This window comes from Nothobranchius furzeri, chromosome 17, assembly GCF_043380555.1.
Source record: "Nothobranchius furzeri strain GRZ-AD chromosome 17, NfurGRZ-RIMD1, whole genome shotgun sequence".
Taxonomy (NCBI): domain Eukaryota; kingdom Metazoa; phylum Chordata; class Actinopteri; order Cyprinodontiformes; family Nothobranchiidae; genus Nothobranchius; species Nothobranchius furzeri.
Genome location: NC_091757.1, coordinates 21,601,870 through 21,620,225, shown reverse-complemented (window position 1 = coordinate 21,620,225; position 18,356 = coordinate 21,601,870). Strand labels below are relative to the sequence as shown.

At 46.8% G+C, this 18,356-nt stretch overlaps 1 protein-coding gene across 5 annotated transcripts in view; it reads right to left on the bottom strand.

Annotated features, from left to right (window-relative positions):
* Positions 1-18,356, bottom strand: part of gtf2h2 (general transcription factor IIH, polypeptide 2) — a 39,513-nt gene that overhangs the window by 6,918 nt on the left and 14,239 nt on the right. For 2 of the 5 annotated variants that reach the window (XR_011517045.1, XR_011517044.1), the window contains exons 10-14: positions 11,441-11,636; positions 3,848-3,987; positions 3,675-3,778; positions 3,480-3,582; positions 3,366-3,405 (exon numbers count right to left, since the gene is read on the bottom strand). Coding sequence is in view for 3 of the 5 variants with exons in the window: in XM_070546300.1 (XP_070402401.1) it covers positions 198-212; positions 3,366-3,405; positions 3,480-3,582; positions 3,675-3,778; positions 3,848-3,911; positions 11,441-11,636 (522 nt within the window). In the remaining 2 variants the exon portion in view is untranslated. Of the gene's footprint in view, positions 1-14; positions 213-3,365; positions 3,406-3,479; positions 3,583-3,674; positions 3,779-3,847; positions 3,988-11,440; positions 11,637-18,356 lie in introns of those variants that run through there. The other 3 variants (XM_070546299.1, XM_015975700.2, XM_070546300.1) reach the window with 2 other exon arrangements.

Sequence of the window (18,356 nt, the reverse complement as noted above, 5' to 3'; positions counted from 1 at the left end):
CTGGACACAAAGAGAACGAAGTTTCTTTTGTGCTGAGTTTGACAACTTACAGCGTCTCTGAGAGCTGAATGGAGCTCCGCTCGTTCCCAGTCAGGTCCCGATGGAGTTGAGTGTAGTTTCCAGCGGTTGCGTGGGCTCAACTTGGCACTTAGAGCTTCCGCGTGCTCAAGTTGTCGGAGCGTTCGACAAGCGTGTCCTTACCGCCAGGTATCCTGGGCAAAAGAACAAGGTTTCTTTGTCTCTGCTGAAGATTTATGGTCTTAGTTCGCGGGAAAAGCTCCACGGCTTCCCGCACATGCGCAGAACGTGTTTCTGGTACTAGGCGGTGACATCACCCAATGCTTCCGTGTGCAAAGCATCATGGGAAATGAAGTTTCTTGGCGCTGATGTGATTATTTGCTTTCCAGAGCAATTTAAGCACAGTCATTTTGGAGAAAATCACTGCATAGTAATTTCCTCATGAGGTCAGACCCTCAACATTCCCCCTTTTGGTTTCGGGGATCGCGCCCAAAGCTCGATCGTCGGAAGCACAGATGGGTTTGTCCCTCATGAACGTAGGTCGACTTGATTGTTAGAAGCACAGGTGGGTTTGTCCCTTAGGACGTTGGTCTCCTTGGACGCCTTTGTCTTTGGTCTTTGTCTTGGATCCTGGCGCCTTTGGTCTTTGATCCTGGTCAGGCACAAAGAGGATAGGAAACGGGATAGTCCCCAACGCGCATAACGAGAAGAAACCACTCACGCAGGTGGTACGCAATGAAGATGTCGTCCATGCGAGAGGTAGTAGTGTAGAAGGAGGAAGGTCGGTGGGCGGTTAACTCCACGAGGGGACACAAAGGCATCTCACCGCCGGCCATACAGTTCAGTTTATGGAGCACGCGGTGATGTACGAGGTCCATAGTTCGCAAACGCGCATTGACCTATGTGGTCCCAAGATTCCTGTGACCGCCCGAGTCACATTCCGCTTGGCCTGCTAGTACCCAACAGCTGCCTCAGGACTCCTAACGGCCAAAAAGACAGATAGGATGCTTTCTTCAGCTTGATTGCATCCCTAACCATCGGTGTCCACCAGCGGGTTTGGGGATTGCCACCACGATAAGCACCGATGACCCTGTGGCCACAGCTCCGGTCGGCCGCCTTGATAATGGAATCACAGAACACGGCCCACTCGGACTCAATGTCTCCTGCCTCCCTCGGAACATTTTCGAAGTTCTTTCGGAGGTGGGAATTGAAACTTCTTCTGACAAGAGACTCCGCCAGACATTCCCAGCAGACCCTCACAACATGTTTGGCCCTGCCAGGTATGACCAGCATCCTCACCCACCATCAAAGTCGACTCACCACCAGGTAGTGGTCAGTTGACAGCTCTGTTCCTCTCCACCACAACTCTCCAGGTCTCACTGCCGTTGCCCATGTAAGCGTTAAAAGTCCCCCAGCAGAATGAGGGAGTCACTCGAAGGAGTGCTCTCCAGCACCTCCTCCAAGGACATCAAAAAGGGTGGGTAGTCTGAGCTGCAGTTTGATGCATAAGCACCGACAACGGTCAGAACCAGCATGCACATAGGCGGTAGAGGCCAGTGATGGAACCACTACCATGCTTTACTGTAGGTAAAAGGTGTTTTTCTTGGAATGCCGGGTTCTTTTTCCTCCATGCACAACAGAGGCTGACAATTTTTCGGGATCCAGTGGGTCACGTGATTCGTGCGAGATTTCCGTGAAATGGGAGTCAAGCTATTTATAACCATGTTACTGGGACAAAACAGGAAAAATAATCAGTGGGAGTGGGTAAGACTGGGAATGAAATACATTTAGATTTCTGTTCAATATAAAACTCATGTCTTTTAAACTAAAGTGCCGTTTTATTTACATTTAGTTCTGTCCGACCTTTCTGATTACAGTGATCGTGAAAACATGTCAAACATATTCGTTCCTAATACAATCTCATACACTTCTGATTTTCTGATGTTAGCTTATTTTCTAAGCAGAGGGACTGTCTAATCCTCCTTTCCTGAATTTTGCAGAAAATCATATTGACGGTTCTTTTTTTATTATTTCATCAGACTGTCACAATAAAAAATGAATATCACGTAAAGTTCCTTCGTGGTTAAAATGGCTGGTGAGACTCTCACTCACCAGCGCTGAACGTCATCTCGCAATGTGGAGCAACATGGACAGAAACAAAGATGAGCTGGAGGAGCACATTAGGGAGGAAAATGCCTGTATCACCGTGGAAACGCTGTCAGGGAAGTCTGAAGTTTTACAGAGTTGGCAGAGATGGAGCGGAAACACCTTACACGTCGTCATTGTTGTTTTTGTTTGTTTGGAATCGCCACACCTTAAAAACGTCTGCTGGGACTGGGAGGGAGTGGGAATCATGTTGCTGTGATTGAGACCAGAGCATTTATTTACAACGGGAGTGGGTTGGGAAAGCAAAAACCATCCATTCCTGTGTCACCCTCTAATAGGTGGAGGGAGGCTGCCCTCTCATTCACCGGGGTAAACCCCAACGTACAAGCACCAAGATGGGGGAACTAGTATGGTAGTATGGCCACGCCTGCACGGCGCCTCTCAGTGGAACAACTCCAGAGTGGCAGTGTCCAGCCCCGCTCAAGAAAACTGGTTCCAGAGCCAGAGCCATGCGTGGAGGTGAGTGCGACTATATCTAGCTGGAACCTCTCAACCTCACACACCAACTCAGGCTCCTCCCCCCCACTAGAGGTGGCATTCCACATACCGAGCCAGCTTCTGTAGCCGAGGATCAGACCGCCAAGGTACCCGCCTTCGGCCACCACACACTGCAGTTCTGCAGTTACAGGGCCGGCCCGTCACTCCTCCAGTCGTGCCACCATTGCCCTCAGCTGCTCCCCGTCATCAACCACATATACAGATGGCCTGTATTTGTATAGCGCCTTCTTAGGGTTCTGCAACCCCCCAAGGCACTTCACAACACAGTCACCCATTCACAGGCTGGTGGTGATGTAGACACAGCTGCCCTGGGGCGCACTGGCAGAGGCGAGGCTGCTGAGCACTGGCACCACCGGTCCCACCGACCACCACCAGCAGGCATGGTGGATTAAGTGTCCTGCCCAAGAGCACAACAGCAGCATTCTCTGGCGGGAGCCGGGATGGAACCTGCAACCTTCCGGTTACTGGACAACCCGCTCTACTTCCTGAGCTGCTGCTGTCCCTCACTCCTGCCAGAACCCTGAGCTGAATCGTGAATGAAAAGATGTGATGAGCAAACAATGTGTTTTTCCCGTAGAGCAGACATGTTTTACCTGTAATCTGAGTAAATAAAGTTCAGGGTGAAGGAGGACCAAGACATGAACAGGATCTACTATAACCCAACGTCCAGATGTTCTACTCACAGTTTTATCCTCCAGTTCCCTCTGACATGCCTGACAGAACCTGAAACCAGTGACACGTTAAGCTTCCCAGCAGCATCACAGTGAATGGGAGCAGGTTTACATGTACACTTCTACCTGTTCTTCAGCAGCTTCTCAGTGGGACTCTCTAGAAAAGCCTGGAGGGGGAAGAGGTGATGAAAGGATCTGGCCAGATGGGGGGCAGACACCAGAGTCAACCCTAGGACACAATGTAAATGTCAGGCTACTGTGTCTCTCTCTCACTCTCACACACACACACACACACACACACACACACACATGCACACCTACCACAGACTTTGCACTCTACAGGAAGCTCGGTGTACTTGGCATGACACTGTGGGCAGAAGTATCCTCCCAGAGATAGACCTGCCCCGCTGCTGCTGTCCAGGTGACTGGGACACATGAGAAGTTCTACTGGTAAACAGCTGTTGGTTCAACACCACACAAGTTTCTGTACTTACGACATGCTGAAGGAAGGTTTGGCATCCTGGTCGGAGAGAGAAGCAACAGTGTGCTGCGGGAACCCTGAGGAAACACGGGACGTACATCAAGTGTGTACTATCTGAGCCATGGCTTGTGGGAGCTGTACTGGAACTAGGACCTGATAAAGACAGCAGCGCTAATCTGAGCAGTGATTAGAAGTACCATCAGCCGGAGAGGGTCTTTGTTGTAAAAGACGAGCTGGAGGAAGGTGAACTTCTGCTGATTTTCAGACATTCTCCCTCTCCTGAAAATAGCGTTTTAGTTTTTTACATAGAATGTGCTACTACTAGTTTACCTAGAAGCCGGCAGCTGTCGGCGAAACGTAGCGTGTGTGTGTGTGTGTGTGTGTGTGTGTGTGAGTCGTGGAGGATGGCTGCTTATACTGAGCCAGGATTCTCTGGAGGTTTCTTCCTGTTAAAAGGGAGTTTTCCTCTCCACTGTCGCTGCATGCTTGCTTAGTATGAGGATTGCTGTAAAGACTCTGACACTAGTCAGTGACTCGATGCGACCTGCTGGGTTCCTTATATAGGAAACTTTTTACTGATTGGCTTAATGAACTTGCTTTTAGAGATGTCCCGATCTGATCACATGATCTGAAATCTGTCCCAATCATGTGGTTTCAGACTCCATCGTGATGGGTCGTCACTTCCCTAACAGACTCGAAGCTAGCGCCTCCTCTCCTAGAAGCTTGTGGGCTCCCCTGAAGCCCTGAACATACACACCCAGAGAGAGCCTAGACTGTATGGTTTATATGGACTCTTCTCAGCGGCACACTGCAGATTATTCGCGTGCTCCAGACGCTGCGTCAGGCACACATTCTCAAAGTGGCGCCAGCCAAAAATGATGATTAATACACACTCCTTCATGTCTGTTCGTGTTCTCGCTACTTATTTCTGTCTTTTATTGGAGCCTGATGCGCACACACGTGCTCTGCTGCTGCAGCGCTCATCACGTGGTCCGGTGACTCCACGTCACTGACGCGGCCGGGCGGCGCAGCAAACTCCGCTATTTGTGCGGTCAGTCGGTCCGTTTGACCTGCTTAGTTAGAAAGTAACTCGTGAGGTGAAACAGGAGGAAGCAGATGTTCTGGAGGACTGGGAGGAGAAGCAGGAAGATCAGAGACGACAGGAAAACCAGAAAATAAAACCAAGAACACTAAAGAAAGCTCTGTAGGTAGATTTATCCCACTACACGTTTTTAACTTTAGACAGCGATCATTTATCAGCATGTAATATTTATTTATTTGATACAATTTCAGATCACCTTCAAAACATGGTCCCACGCCCAGGGACGTATCATGGGATTTTGGGGGCCGAGGCAAAACAAACCCCTGCCAGGTATTTTAGGGTGGATGTGCTGTTTGTTTTTATACTAGACTTGTTGTTAAATGTTAAAATAAAGTTAATTAAAAATAAAGAACATGGTGGATCTGTCTCTTCACTTTCTTTAGGACGCAGCCAGCTGCCTGGAGTGCATGAATAATCAGCGGTCTGTCGCCCCACTTCATCTGAAAACTCACATGTTCACGCTGGCTAACCCCTCTTCACCACCCTCTCCATATTCCGCCTTTCCTGGGATCCACTGACTTCTCTCTTATTGATTTTCTCTCTCCCTTTCCTTACATGATTATTATTTTAATCACAATATTTATTCTTATTTTAAACTTATTTTTAATCTTTTTTATACTTTGTGTTTAGTTTTTGTTTACGTGAAGCGCCTAGTGACAGTTGATCGCTGAACACACTTGTGGCATTATTTCTACAACAGAACTAAAATATTCTTCAGAAAGTTCTTCCATATCTGCTGCAGAAGTTCCCATAAATGTGTGGCACTTGTAGGCTGCTTTGCTTTCACTCCTCTGTCCAGTTCATCCCAAACCAGCTCCATGGGGGTTAAGTCTGGAGACCGTGCTGGCCGCTCCACGTTTACAAGCTCACCATCTTGTTCTTTTTTCCTGAGGTCGTTCTGGCATAGCTTGGACTTTTGTTTTAGGTCCTTATCTTGCTGTAGGATGAACCCCTGACCAACTAGGCACATTCCAGAAGGCAGTGCATGGTTCTGGAGAATGCTGTGGTAGCTGTTTTGGTTCAGGGTGGGTGTGTCCGAATCCACGGGTAGGATGCTTATGAGTACGGGTCCTCGCCGGTCTAGAAAGGCCGGGTCCTTGCTAGACCGCTAAAACCAGAACCAGCGGCTCTGAATTCGGACAGTCTAGCCTTCACCTCTACGGTGGCCCGTAGGTCCCGTCACAGCCGTGGCGGCAGCTACACGCAAAGGAAAAATGCTTAAGCTAGCGAAAACGGAGCAGGAATATTAAGGAGCTACAGCAGCTTCACGTCCATCAGCAGCGTTTGTTCACGACCATTTTCAGGTAAAGTAACTTTGTTTATTCTAGAAGCTTTCAGGACTTACATGTTAACTTTAGATGGTTTCATGTATGTTTTAAGCTACAGAATGAACTTGTTAAACGTACACAACACATTACTACAGAGTATTAACATGTAGGTAATTCATATAAACAAGGGATTCCCTAAGTGTGGTGCGCGCACCCCCGGGGGTGCGCGAGCTGCCGCTAGGGGGTGCGCGAGCTGCCGCTAGGGGGTGCGCGAGCTGCCGCTAGGGGGTGCGCGAACTGCCGCTAGGGGGTGCGCGAGCTGCCGCTAGGGGGTGCGCGAGCTGCCGCTAGGGGGTGCGCGAGCTGCCGCTAGAGGGTGCGCGAGCTGCCGCTAGGGGGTGCGCGAGCTGCCGCTAGGGGGTGCGCGAGCTGCCGCTAGGGGGTGCGCGAGGTGAAAAGTGTAATGGCTGCGGAGCTCAGAGAAGTCTGTCATATGTCACCATTAGAGTAGAAACTCATTTGTGGGTGGGCCTAAGAAAAAGTAAGTGGGCCCAATAAATGTAATTGTAAACAAGTATATTTTTGCACGCGTGTGTCCTCCGCATGTGCCCTAGCTTCATAATAACAATGCGCCGAGCTTCAGCACTCTGGCCTGCGCACGCCGATATGTTCCGTATTTGATCATTTTTAACGGTGTTGGAGGAATCTGAAGGTGGCGAGTCATTCTGGCAGATTGTAATTAACACCTGTCTCATGCAGGTGTTCTGACGTTGTAAACCTCACACACAGGACATTGTGGATGTAACTAAATAAATCAAGAAATGATTCCCATCTGAGCATTTTAGCATTATTATATTATGATAGTAGCACCAGGCGCGTTGCAAGCTTTGTGGGGGATGTTGTCTGTGCCTAAAATAAGTTCATGTTATTCATCTTGTTAGATTGGTGTAACTAAAGTTTGTACTGAATGAAACTTTACATTAAACCATGTTGAAAAGAAAAGGATCCGATTAAATCGTTTCCCCCTCATTTACAGTCAGTACAGCGCAGTGTGCATGGCTCTGGGGTTAATCAAGTTTAGTTGTTTCTCTTTGCAACAATCTTCACAAGAAGGCAAAACCGTTAAATGGCAGGTTACAGATATTTCCATTAGACTGTTTATTTTGACGGATAAACTCAAGGATGTTGGTTGTTTTGAAAGAATTACCCCCAGAGCCACGACAGCCTGCGCTGTACTCCGTGACTGTAAATGAGGGGGAAACGATTTAATCGGATCCTTTTCTTTTCAACATGGTTTAATGTAAAGTTTCATTCAGTACAAACTTTAGTTACACCAATCTAACGAGACAGAGCCTGGATTTGTATTCTGAACAGTTTAAACATGTTTTTTTTTCACTCACAGAGCACAGACGCTTCTGCTTTGCTCCCTTATCTTTTTTCCCAAGGCTCTTTTGTCCTGTCTGCCTACAGAGCGCTTCTCTGCATTTCCTCTGGAAATCCCTATTTTTCAGAAATGGATTTAATTAATTGGTCATTCAACACGATTGATAAGATTTTTTCTACGATGAGAACGGAGGAGGGGGCTCCCACTCGCCCGCAAGGGACACACGCAGCGGGATATGCGCTCGATTCCTGGAAGCAGTGGAATATCATCTGTCTCTCTCAGCTGTCCATTGAGGACGTCGAAGATATGTGGATATTTGGCCTGATGATCACTGGATTTCTTCTGATTGGAGTGGGAGGATATCTGGTTTTCCGGAAAATTGGGAAGATGGGAGCAATTGGAGGGTGACCCGCACCCTTGGACAGCACCGTCCGGGCGGAGACCTCACAGACTGGGACGTTGCTCGAGGTGAATCGCAAGCTGGACAATGTCTTAGCTGCGTTACCGGTGTTAGTGCGCAAAATGGAAGTCATCTCGGAGAGGGTCACCGGACGGTGTGGAGATGTTTAATAACCCGAATTGGCTTCACTGAAGGACTGGAATGACCAGTTACAGACTGAAGGCAGAGGGGAAAATTATCCCTGCCTGACCCAAACACAGTCTTGTAATCCTAATCTGACGCCAAGGCAGCCTTGAAGCTGCTAACAGCAACCCCCACGAAGGAAGGAATGCAGACAGATGCTGTGGAAACCCGTCCTACCCCCCCGCCTGCAGCTTGTGGACTTCTGCATAGCGAGGCCTTCAACCTGCAGGAACTCAAATGTGCTCTGTGCTCCTCCCAAGATCTCTCTCCCTCCTGTGGATACAGCTGGCTGAGCGCCACACATGGCTGCACGCCCTGGGGAAACAGGATCCCAGCCCCCCCCACCCCCCCAAAAAAGCTGGGCGTACACTGTGCGACTTTCTCACTCGTAGCACTCAGCTTCAGCTCAAACTGTACGACTTCCTCGCAGGACAGATCTCACGAGTCGTGTGCTCACACTGTACGACCCAGTTCTCGGATGCGACCTGACTGCTCACACTGCACGTCTGGTAGCAACACGTCGGCCCTAAAAATATGCTAAAAATAGCAGTTTTTACTCAACATGTCAGACTTTTTTGTTTTGCCTGTTGTCCTTCGGGAGTGCTGCAGGAGGACACACGGGGATTTATGGGGGTTGGATGAGGAAAACGAAATAAAGAAAGTAAATCTGTGTTTTGTGATCAGTTTAATTTGACATGAACACGACAAACACGCTTTCTTGACAATCTTTGTGAGTAAAAAACGTGTAGAAACAAAAACGAACAGCGTGTGTTATTAGGGAGATAGCGGGCGAGCGGTGTTGATGCAGGATTGCGCATGCGCCGTGAGCGGTTCTAATACTTTTTGGGTCGCAGCTGCTCGCAGCGCTGCTTCAACCGTGCGATTCCCTCACGAGGGACGAGCAAAATATTAAACACGCCAGAAGGTTGTGCGAGCTCACGATGGCTGATCGGTAGCTGGTCACGTGGTGCTAATCGCCTCTCGTAACCCCCCGTACACTACACGACCGCTCGGCGCAAAACTCGCCCTGATCTCGTGGATTCTTGCACGACTGGAAAATCGGCTCAAAAAAGTGAAAAAGTCGCACAGTGTATGCCCGGCTTAACGGAGTCTCATGTTGTGAATGTTGAAGTTCGTGCTTATATGTTTGAGGTGGTTTTTTTGCATAGTGCCCCCTGTCGGGAGTAACTCTGGTATGCCTTTTTTTCCCTCCCCTAACTTATCCTCATGTAATTCCCTTTTCATCTATTAAGGTAGCGTGACTCGTGTTGCGAATGACCGCAGTCACCAATTCCTGTCATGTGTCTTGCCCACGTATGTCTGATCTCTGAATTGTGTGTACTGAAACTCTAATTTCGTTTCTCTGTATGTCCTGCACATGTGGTAGAAATGACAATAAATGACTTTGACATGCGTGACGCGTCTAAAATTCGCACCTGCTCCGCTATTATGGAAATTAAACTAACAAGATGAATAACATCAAATTATTTTAGGCACAGACAACATCCCCCACACTTTTGAAAAGCTTGCAACGCGCCTGCATGCCTCATGTGGCTTCAAGAAAAACTCCATGCAGAAACTTTCCAGAGCTCCAGATCTGCACCACCCTAACCTTCCAAAACATTTTCATGTTATGATTATTTTTCTATACAATGCAACACAAAAAATGATATAATGAATATAGATGAAGATATTTTATGTAAAATACAAGCTAAACGTGACGAAAACACAAAATTCTGAACTGAAGTGAAAATGTAAAAACAGAAATAACATTTCTTCCAGTTTTCCTGACTGATTTAACATTTTTTCAGGAGGTTATTTTGCTTACAGAAGTTGAGATTCAGCAGAGAATAACGGCAAGCAACATGATGCTTTTCTGGGTTTTTGTCGACAATATTAAATAAGGTGAGATGTTAATTATTTTTCTCTGCTTTTTTGCCACAATGATTTAATAATAAAAGGGAAAAAAGGCTAAAACTATGAAGAGAAATTTGTTTTAACTAAATCACAGGAGATATAAAAACAGTTTGGATGTTTGTTCATCATACAAAGCTCTTAATAATCAGGCTCCATCATACATCAGTGATCTGATTGTTCCATACGTTCCTAACCGAGCACTTCGCTCTCAGACTGCAGGTCTACTGGTGGTTCCCAGAATATCTAAATTTAGGATGGGAGGCAGATCTTTTAGTTATCGGGCTCCTCTCTTGTGGAACCAGCTCCCAGCTTTAGTCCGTGAGGCAGACACTTTGTCTACTTTTAAGAATAGGCTTAAAACATGTTTATTTGATAGGGCCTATGGTTAAAATCTGATGTTAGCCTAGATCTGGACAAGTGGGGGAGTAGAGGGAGGTGGAGTGTACAGTCGGTAAAGACGGCTCTCCCTTGCCCTGCCTCCAACATGCCTCCATCTAAATAGGATAGATTATCCAGAGTCATCTCTGTAGTTATGCTGCTATAGGCTTAGACTGCTGGAGGACACACTGACCACTTTCTACACTTGACTACTTTCTTCTACAGTCTGCTCTTTAACTGTATCATTTCCTGCTATTTCAGCTGTTAACTTTATTCTCTCTAAGTGTTTTTCTCCCCAGAAGAAGCTACAATGATGTTCTGCTGAGCTGTGGTGGCCTCATGGAGGGGGCCATCGTCTAGCACACTGCTGCTAACCACTTAAACACTCTCCCTCTCCTGATAATAACTTTTTGCTTTCCTTGACGTTGGACGTGCTACTACTAGTTTATCCGTTTAATTATAGATCCACTAGGATAAATACAACAAAGTTTATCTCTCGCCAAATAGAATATTTATTAATACATCACAATGTAACCATAGAAACACTACTTGGTTGGGGGGTGTGTGTGTGTGTGTGTGTGAGTTTTCCTCTCCACTGTAGCTGCATGCTTGCTTAGTATGAGGATTGCTGTAAAGTCACTGACACTAGTCAGTGACTCGATGCAACCTGCTGGGTTCCTCATACAGGAAACTTTTATCTTTTTGGCTTAATGAACTGACCTGTATTGGAATGTTTACTGTGTGAAGAGCCTAGAGGTGACTCTTGTCGTGATTTGACGCTTTATAAATAAACTTGAATTCATGTGTTAAAAATGAACTGCATTTGAGGTAATTGATGTTAACGAGCTGTTTATGCAGAAACGACTGATACAATCACCTGGAAAATTAAAAATGTTTCCCTGGTTGGCAGACACTGCTCTACTGGATGTACAGAAAGAGGACCATATGTATTTACAAATCATCTGTATACTGACCCATACGTATTAAAGAGCATTCCGATGAGGAGCTGGCAGGAGGAGGCTTCACGTGTAGCATCAGTAGTTCCTTGAAGTGGCTCTCATCCAGGATAACGTGGTACGAGCCGCCCGTCTCTCTGGTCAGTACTGTACACACCCGGACCTCAGCCGACAAGCCGATTACTGACACTCGCACCTTCAGAGACTTCAGGGTCTGGTGGAGGAGGAGGAGGAAAATCATTCAGATGTTTTTAAACAAATATCAGAGATCACCCGAGATACTTTTTACATGTGAGGCAAAAAACAGTTTTTTACTAAACGGTGTAAGAAAAGAACAAGAAAGTGTAAACCACATCAATTGCATTTCTTGCAGAAATACTGTTTGAATGCTGAATAGCTGAAACTGATAGCTGAAACTATGTAAAACTGGCAAACTGAGCTAAATGTATTCAACGATTAAGAAGCAAAAATAACAAACAAGTGTAATAATGCTCCAAAAGTAGTTGAAGAACGGAGAAACAATTCTAAACAGCAGAAAATTGACACCTCTGAACATAGTTTAAAAAAGCTGGACAGCTGAAGTGTTTAAACACCCGGTATTTGAATAGGACTAGTTTGACTATTACATTTTTACAATTAGCTAAAGTGTGAAATTAGAGGCATATGCTGAATTCTGAAACTGATATCTGGAGCTGCTGCACAGCTAAACTGTCAAAAGGAGAAGAGTGTATTTAAGGGTTTAGAAGCAAAAATCATTAAAGGGGACAAATAATCTAAATTACTGTGTGTGTGTGTGTGGGGGGGGGGGGGGGGTGCTCCCACCATCCTGGCAGGAGGCTTATATAGCCGTTATAGCAAAGGCCGGGAAAGATGTAACCGATACCAAGGGCTACAGACTAATTAGCATGTTAAATATAGACTATCAACTATTTGCTGATTTGGGTCAAGAGGTTAAGTATATTGATGCCCACGCTGATAGAAGAGGATCCAACAGGCTTCATTGGTAACAGACAAACATACGATAATATCAGAAGGGCCATTACAACGATCCATTTATATCACAAATCAGTAAGTGTTTGATTTAACAAGTTAAATGGTAAATTAAATGGTAAATGGCCTGTATTTGATATAGCGCCTTCTAGAGTCCTGGAACCCCCCCAAGGCACTTTACAACACAATCAGCCATTCACCCATTCACACACACATTCACACGCTGGTGGGGATGAGCTACGATGTAGCCACAGCTGCCCTGGGGCGCACTGACAGAGGCGAGACTGCCGAGCACTGGCGCCACCGGTCCCTCCGACCGCTACCAGCAGGCAACGTGGGTTAAGTGTCTTGCCCAAGGACACAACGACAGCGACAGACTGAGTGGGGCTCAAACCTGCAACCTTCCGATTACGGGGCGAGCGTTTAACTCCTGTGCCACCGTCGCCCCAAGTTAATCATTGTTTACACTCATACACATTACAATAAGATACATACTAATGTTAAGAATTTTGTATCTGAAGGAGGCGTGGCTTTCTGGGGGACGTTGGTAAATACTCAGAAACGTGTCAAATTCTGATTAGCCAAACTTGGCCAGAAATCATAACAAAGTAGTTTATTAAAACAAGAATGACTTCCAGAGTAATTCCATTTCTCGCTGACCCTCGAACCAGCCAAATCAAGAAAGAAGCCTCTTTTGAAACCATCTTCTCCTTTGACCCCCTGTCCAAGCCTCTCTGCAACGCTGCGGCTGAAACCAGACAAGCCAAGCAAACATCAACCTTAAACGCAAATAAGCGTTCCAGCTTTTGGCCTTCACCTCGAGAGATCTCAGACTGGACGGGTCCAATCGGAACTGTCTACGGGTTCCTGATGTCAGAGTTCGCTCCACTAGCAGTGACCCGCAACACCCCACCGGATCGAACAAGAACCCCCACACGAAGGGTGCGTAGACTTGACATGACAGATTGCGTCTGATGCTGTTTTTAATAAACAACTCTCTAGTTTATAACAAACAACTAATTCGTTTACACCCAGATTTCACAATCTCTCTCAGATACAAAGAACGGTTGTTACAACATCTAGCTTCCATCACAACACCTCACATCCACCACACCACATCTCATTATTCATATCCTGTCATGTATAAATAATTAAATTCATTTTATAAACTATATACTGACTCTGTCTGAAGTAATACGAAGTGTGTTTATGGTCCCTGAAGAAGCAAAGAACCCTAGAATCTTCTGGTTAAACATTCAAAGATCAATCAGATTGATATTTCATAATTTTCGGTCATAATTAATATGTTTTAATTGTTACATGTACTTATGCTCAGCAAAAAAAATGTACTTACGCCAAGTAGGCTTGTGACCTATAAAACATGGAGTATGCACAGCTTCACGCAATCTCTGCTTTATAAATCAGAGACTAACTAGAAATGTTCTCAGGTGTTTCTGGATCACACGCCTCCCTCACCACGCCCACTATCGGCCATAAATGGTCAATGCAAAGTGCCTTGTGGATCTCATGCATATACATAAGCCAGCTTGTTGCAGCGCTCCACCATTAACGATGGTTCCTAAAGTAAGACTCTCTTGGTCAGCTTGCTTCCCACTCCAAACCCTCTATCAGGAATCTTGGTGTGACCTTTGACCCAGCTCTCACCCTGGATTCTCATGTCAGTTCTCTTGTTGGCTCTTCCTTCTTCCATCTCAGGAACGTTGCTAAGCTGAGTCCCATTCTGTCCCGCTCTGAACTTGAGACAGTTCTCCACACCTTCATCTCCTCACGCTTAGACTACTGTAACTCTCTTTTCACGTGTCTGAGCAGAACCTCCCTGAACCGTCTACAGGTGGTTCAGAACGCCTGTGCTCGGCTTCTGACCAAGTCCTCCAAACACACCCACATCACCCCGCTTCTCCTCCAGCCTCACTTCTCCTCTGTCCTGACCGCGTTTATAACCTCTACAACTTTCTTTTGCACTTCGGCAGCCTGTCTTTCAACTCGCCGTCAACATAGTTTATTTTTATTTTTTTCAGAGAAAAAAAAAACAGAGAATCTCCTCACGCGCTGAGGACATAGTGTGACCAAATATGGTTAATTGAGGGTGTTTCTGTATGTAAATGAGGGTGAACGGATACGAGCACCTGGGTACGCACAGGTGGGATTGATCATCAGGCGACTGCAGAGGAATGTGCATATGAGAGACCACCGCACGTTTCATGAATCAGGAGTACACACATCCAACATTTCCTTTGTAGCAAGGAATATAGGAGCGGTCGTACAAACGTTTTGATGAATGAGGCCCCTGGTCTTTTCAGAATTGGCTGTACAACAGTGTGATTGAAACCATTAATTATGTCCCGTACATTTTGGCTAATCAAAGGAACTATATCACTTGGGGGCCAGAAGATTTCATAGAAGCCACAGTTTTTTTTCGAGACAGGGTATAGAAAAGCCTATGGGCAAGAGTGACCAGAACAGGGGTGCAGGAGGCAATATAAGGCGTGTTGATAGTCCGAATTAGCTGAAATAATACAAGCAAAAACCTATTTCTAGCACCTCTGGCAGGTTTCTGATATTGGAACCATGCATCTCTCACACTTTCAAGTCTCCAGTCTCCTGCACTTCTGTCTGATGGAGCGAGTATGTCCGTGGTTTGACTTGGCTTTAGGTTGTTTCTTTCAGTGGAGCAACAGTATCCATAGCAGCCACGTTGCCAGCCGATTATGATGGGGCTTCAGCCCCGGATGTTTTTGGTCTTTATTTCACTAATCAGCCACAGGCTCACTCGCTCGCCACTCTCTCTCTCTCTCTGTCACAGCAAGCCGGGCTTGCTACTGTGACTCACACGTCTCTAACGCTTTAATTCACCGCTTCCCCGGTGTGATTTTCCCGTTTAGGTGCAGAGACGAGCCAAGCCCCTCCTCCCCATAACCAGGTTGCAGGTACAGAAGCCAGGAGGGGTCAAAGTTCCTCAAACGTATTTTATCCTACTGGCTGGTGTGAATTAAAACTGAGATTCCAGCCATGATTGCTTTGATAACTTTAAAGACTTTGTGCTGATGATCCAAATGATTTGGGTAGTGGATGAAATGACATCATTAAATTAGCTCAACATGATAAGTAAATAATTACTAGTAATATTGTCAATGACATGATATTGCCCACCCCTAGATGGAATTAGGATAATTTTACATGAACTAAAGATGGACGGATGGATAAAAAAGGCAATGAACCACGTAAAACACAATCGCCTGCAGTCTTTTTGTGATTTCTGTAATCCAGATTTAGATCTGATCAGACTCCTCTAGTTGTCATTGCTTTAGTTGGCTAATTGGGTTTAGTTCTGCCTGGTCTTTGTTTCCCGAGCTGCAGGTGTAATGGCACCAGGTGGGCTTGTGGTTTAGCTTTCTGGTTTTGGAAGGGTGCCGGTGAAGCTCCACGTTTTTCGTACCAAGACTGAGGACCACTGTAAAGGTCACCATTCATTTTACATATATTAATTCTGCTGCAGGTGTAGATATGTATTTTTCTTGCCACAAACCACTGAACAGGCATTAAAAGTTAGTTAGTTACACAGCTAGCTCCAACACAGTACGAGGAACAGAAGCCAGATCACCATTAAACAAAACAGGTGAGTGATCTGAGAAGCTAGCAATTCCACATCTGTTAACACATACATCACACACATTCTACAAGTTACTGATAAAAGGCATGATTACAATCTATAAAGATTTTGAACCCCAGAAATATCTGTTGTTTGTTTTTAAGGAATTTTGCTTAGAAAAATTCACTCTACTACTGATTTGCAACTTTGGTGTTTTACCTCCACAAACAACACAAGCATGGAAGAGTTCTGCTGTGTGGTGGAGTTGCTAATGCTAAAAGTTAGCTTCTACTAGCAGAGATGCTATCTGTTGTTTCCTGGACCCTAAACACACAACGGCCTTCCCGTCGTGAGCCACGACAGGCGAGTCCATGAAGGTAAGTGAGAGTGTGACAAAAACAGTTCCTTTCTTCATCGTTTTCATGAGGTCACAGAATGGGCACTGACAACGAAGACAGTTAGAAAGCAGTTTAGTATATATATATATATATATATATATATATATATATGTAAATATATAAATATATATATATATATCAGACGTCAAGCTAAACAGTCACTCGACAGACAGGGTTAAAAAATGATCGACCTGCTAAAATGCTCAGATGGGAATCATTTCTTGATTTATTTAGTTACATCCACAATGTTCTGTGTGTGAGGTTTACAATGTCAGAACACCTGCATGAGACAGGTGTTAATTACAATCTGCCAGAATGACTCACCACCTTCAGATTCCTCCAACACCGTTAAAAATGATCAAATACGGAACATATCGGCGTGCGCAGGCCAGAGTGCTGAAGCTCGGCGCATTGTTATTATGAGGCTAGGGCACATGCGGAGGACACACACACACACACACACACACACACACACACACACACACACACACACACACACACACGCAAAATATACTTGTTTTCAATTACATTTATTGTGCCCACTTACATTTTCTTAGGCCCACCCACAAATGAGTTTCTACACTAATGGTGACATATGACAGACTTCTCTGAGCTCCGCAGCCATTACACTTTTCACCTCGCGCACCCCCTAGCGGCAGCTCGCGCACCCCCTAGCGGCAGCTCGCGCACCCCCTAGCGGCAGCTCGCGCACCCCCGGCTCACCACACTTAGGGAATCCCTGTACATAATCAAATAAATCCTTTCATTCCACTTCTGAGTGTATGTCTCCCTAACGCTGTGAAGCCCATTGAGCTGCATTTGTGTAAGACATGTTCTACGTAAACAAAGCGTCTTTTCTTGTCTTGTCTAATTCTGTGGTTGGCAAGTATGTTCACCGTGAGGCAGGGACGTAGTTGAGGCAGCAGGTGTCAGGCTGATCAGACTGGATGAAGGAGACGAACAAGGTGAGACGTTTAACAGTTTTATTATTTCTCTGGTCGTATCTCTGTGAGGAAGAAACGATGACTGAGATGAGAAGCCGGTCACGGCGTCTTCCATATATAGCCTTGCTTGGCTGTGACGTGGAGGGAATCCCCGCGAGGAGCACGCTGGGAGCTCCCCACGAGGGGCATGTCGGGAGTTGTGGTCCGAAAGTCAGCCGGGAGATACCTGAGTCCTGACAGGACCCCCCGGTCCAGGGACGGCTCCAGAAGTCCCAGCGCGACCCCGGCGGACCCAGAAGTCAGAGATCAGGGAAGGGTCCAGGATGGACCGAGCCGGCTCCCAGGAGCGTTCCTCGGGGCCATAGTCCTTCCAGTCCACCAGGTACTGCCAGCCCCGACCCCTGCGGCGAGCGTCCAGGATGCGCCGGACGGTGTAGATAGGCTCACCGTCGAGGAAGCGGGCAGGAGGCGGCGCCGGAGCCGGAGGCGGGAGAAGGGAGGACTCCACGTAGGGCTTGAGCCGGGAGGTATGGAAGGTGGGATGGATGCGGAGAGTAGCCGGCAGCCGCAACCGGTACGTGACCGGGTTGATGACCCTTTGGATGGGGTATGGGCCGAGGAACCGAGGGGCAAGTTTCTTGGACCCGGCACAGACCCGAAGGTCAGCCGTGGACACCCAGACCTTGTCCCCAGGAGCATAGGAGGGACCAGGACGGTGTCGACGGAGATGCTGGTGAGCATAGCTGGTGTTAGCTCTGGTTATGGAGGCTCGTGCTTTGATCCAGGCGCTCTTGCAGCGTCTCACCATGGCTTCCGCTGCCAGAACGGCGACCTCGGGTTCTTGGTGGGCAAAGACCGGGGGCTGGAAGCCATAGCAGACCTCGAAAGGGGACAGCCGAGTGGCAGATGAGGTGTGAAGATTGTGGGACAGCTCCGCCCAGAGGAGGTATTTAGGCCACTGCGAGGGTTGAGCCGAGACAAAACAACGAAGG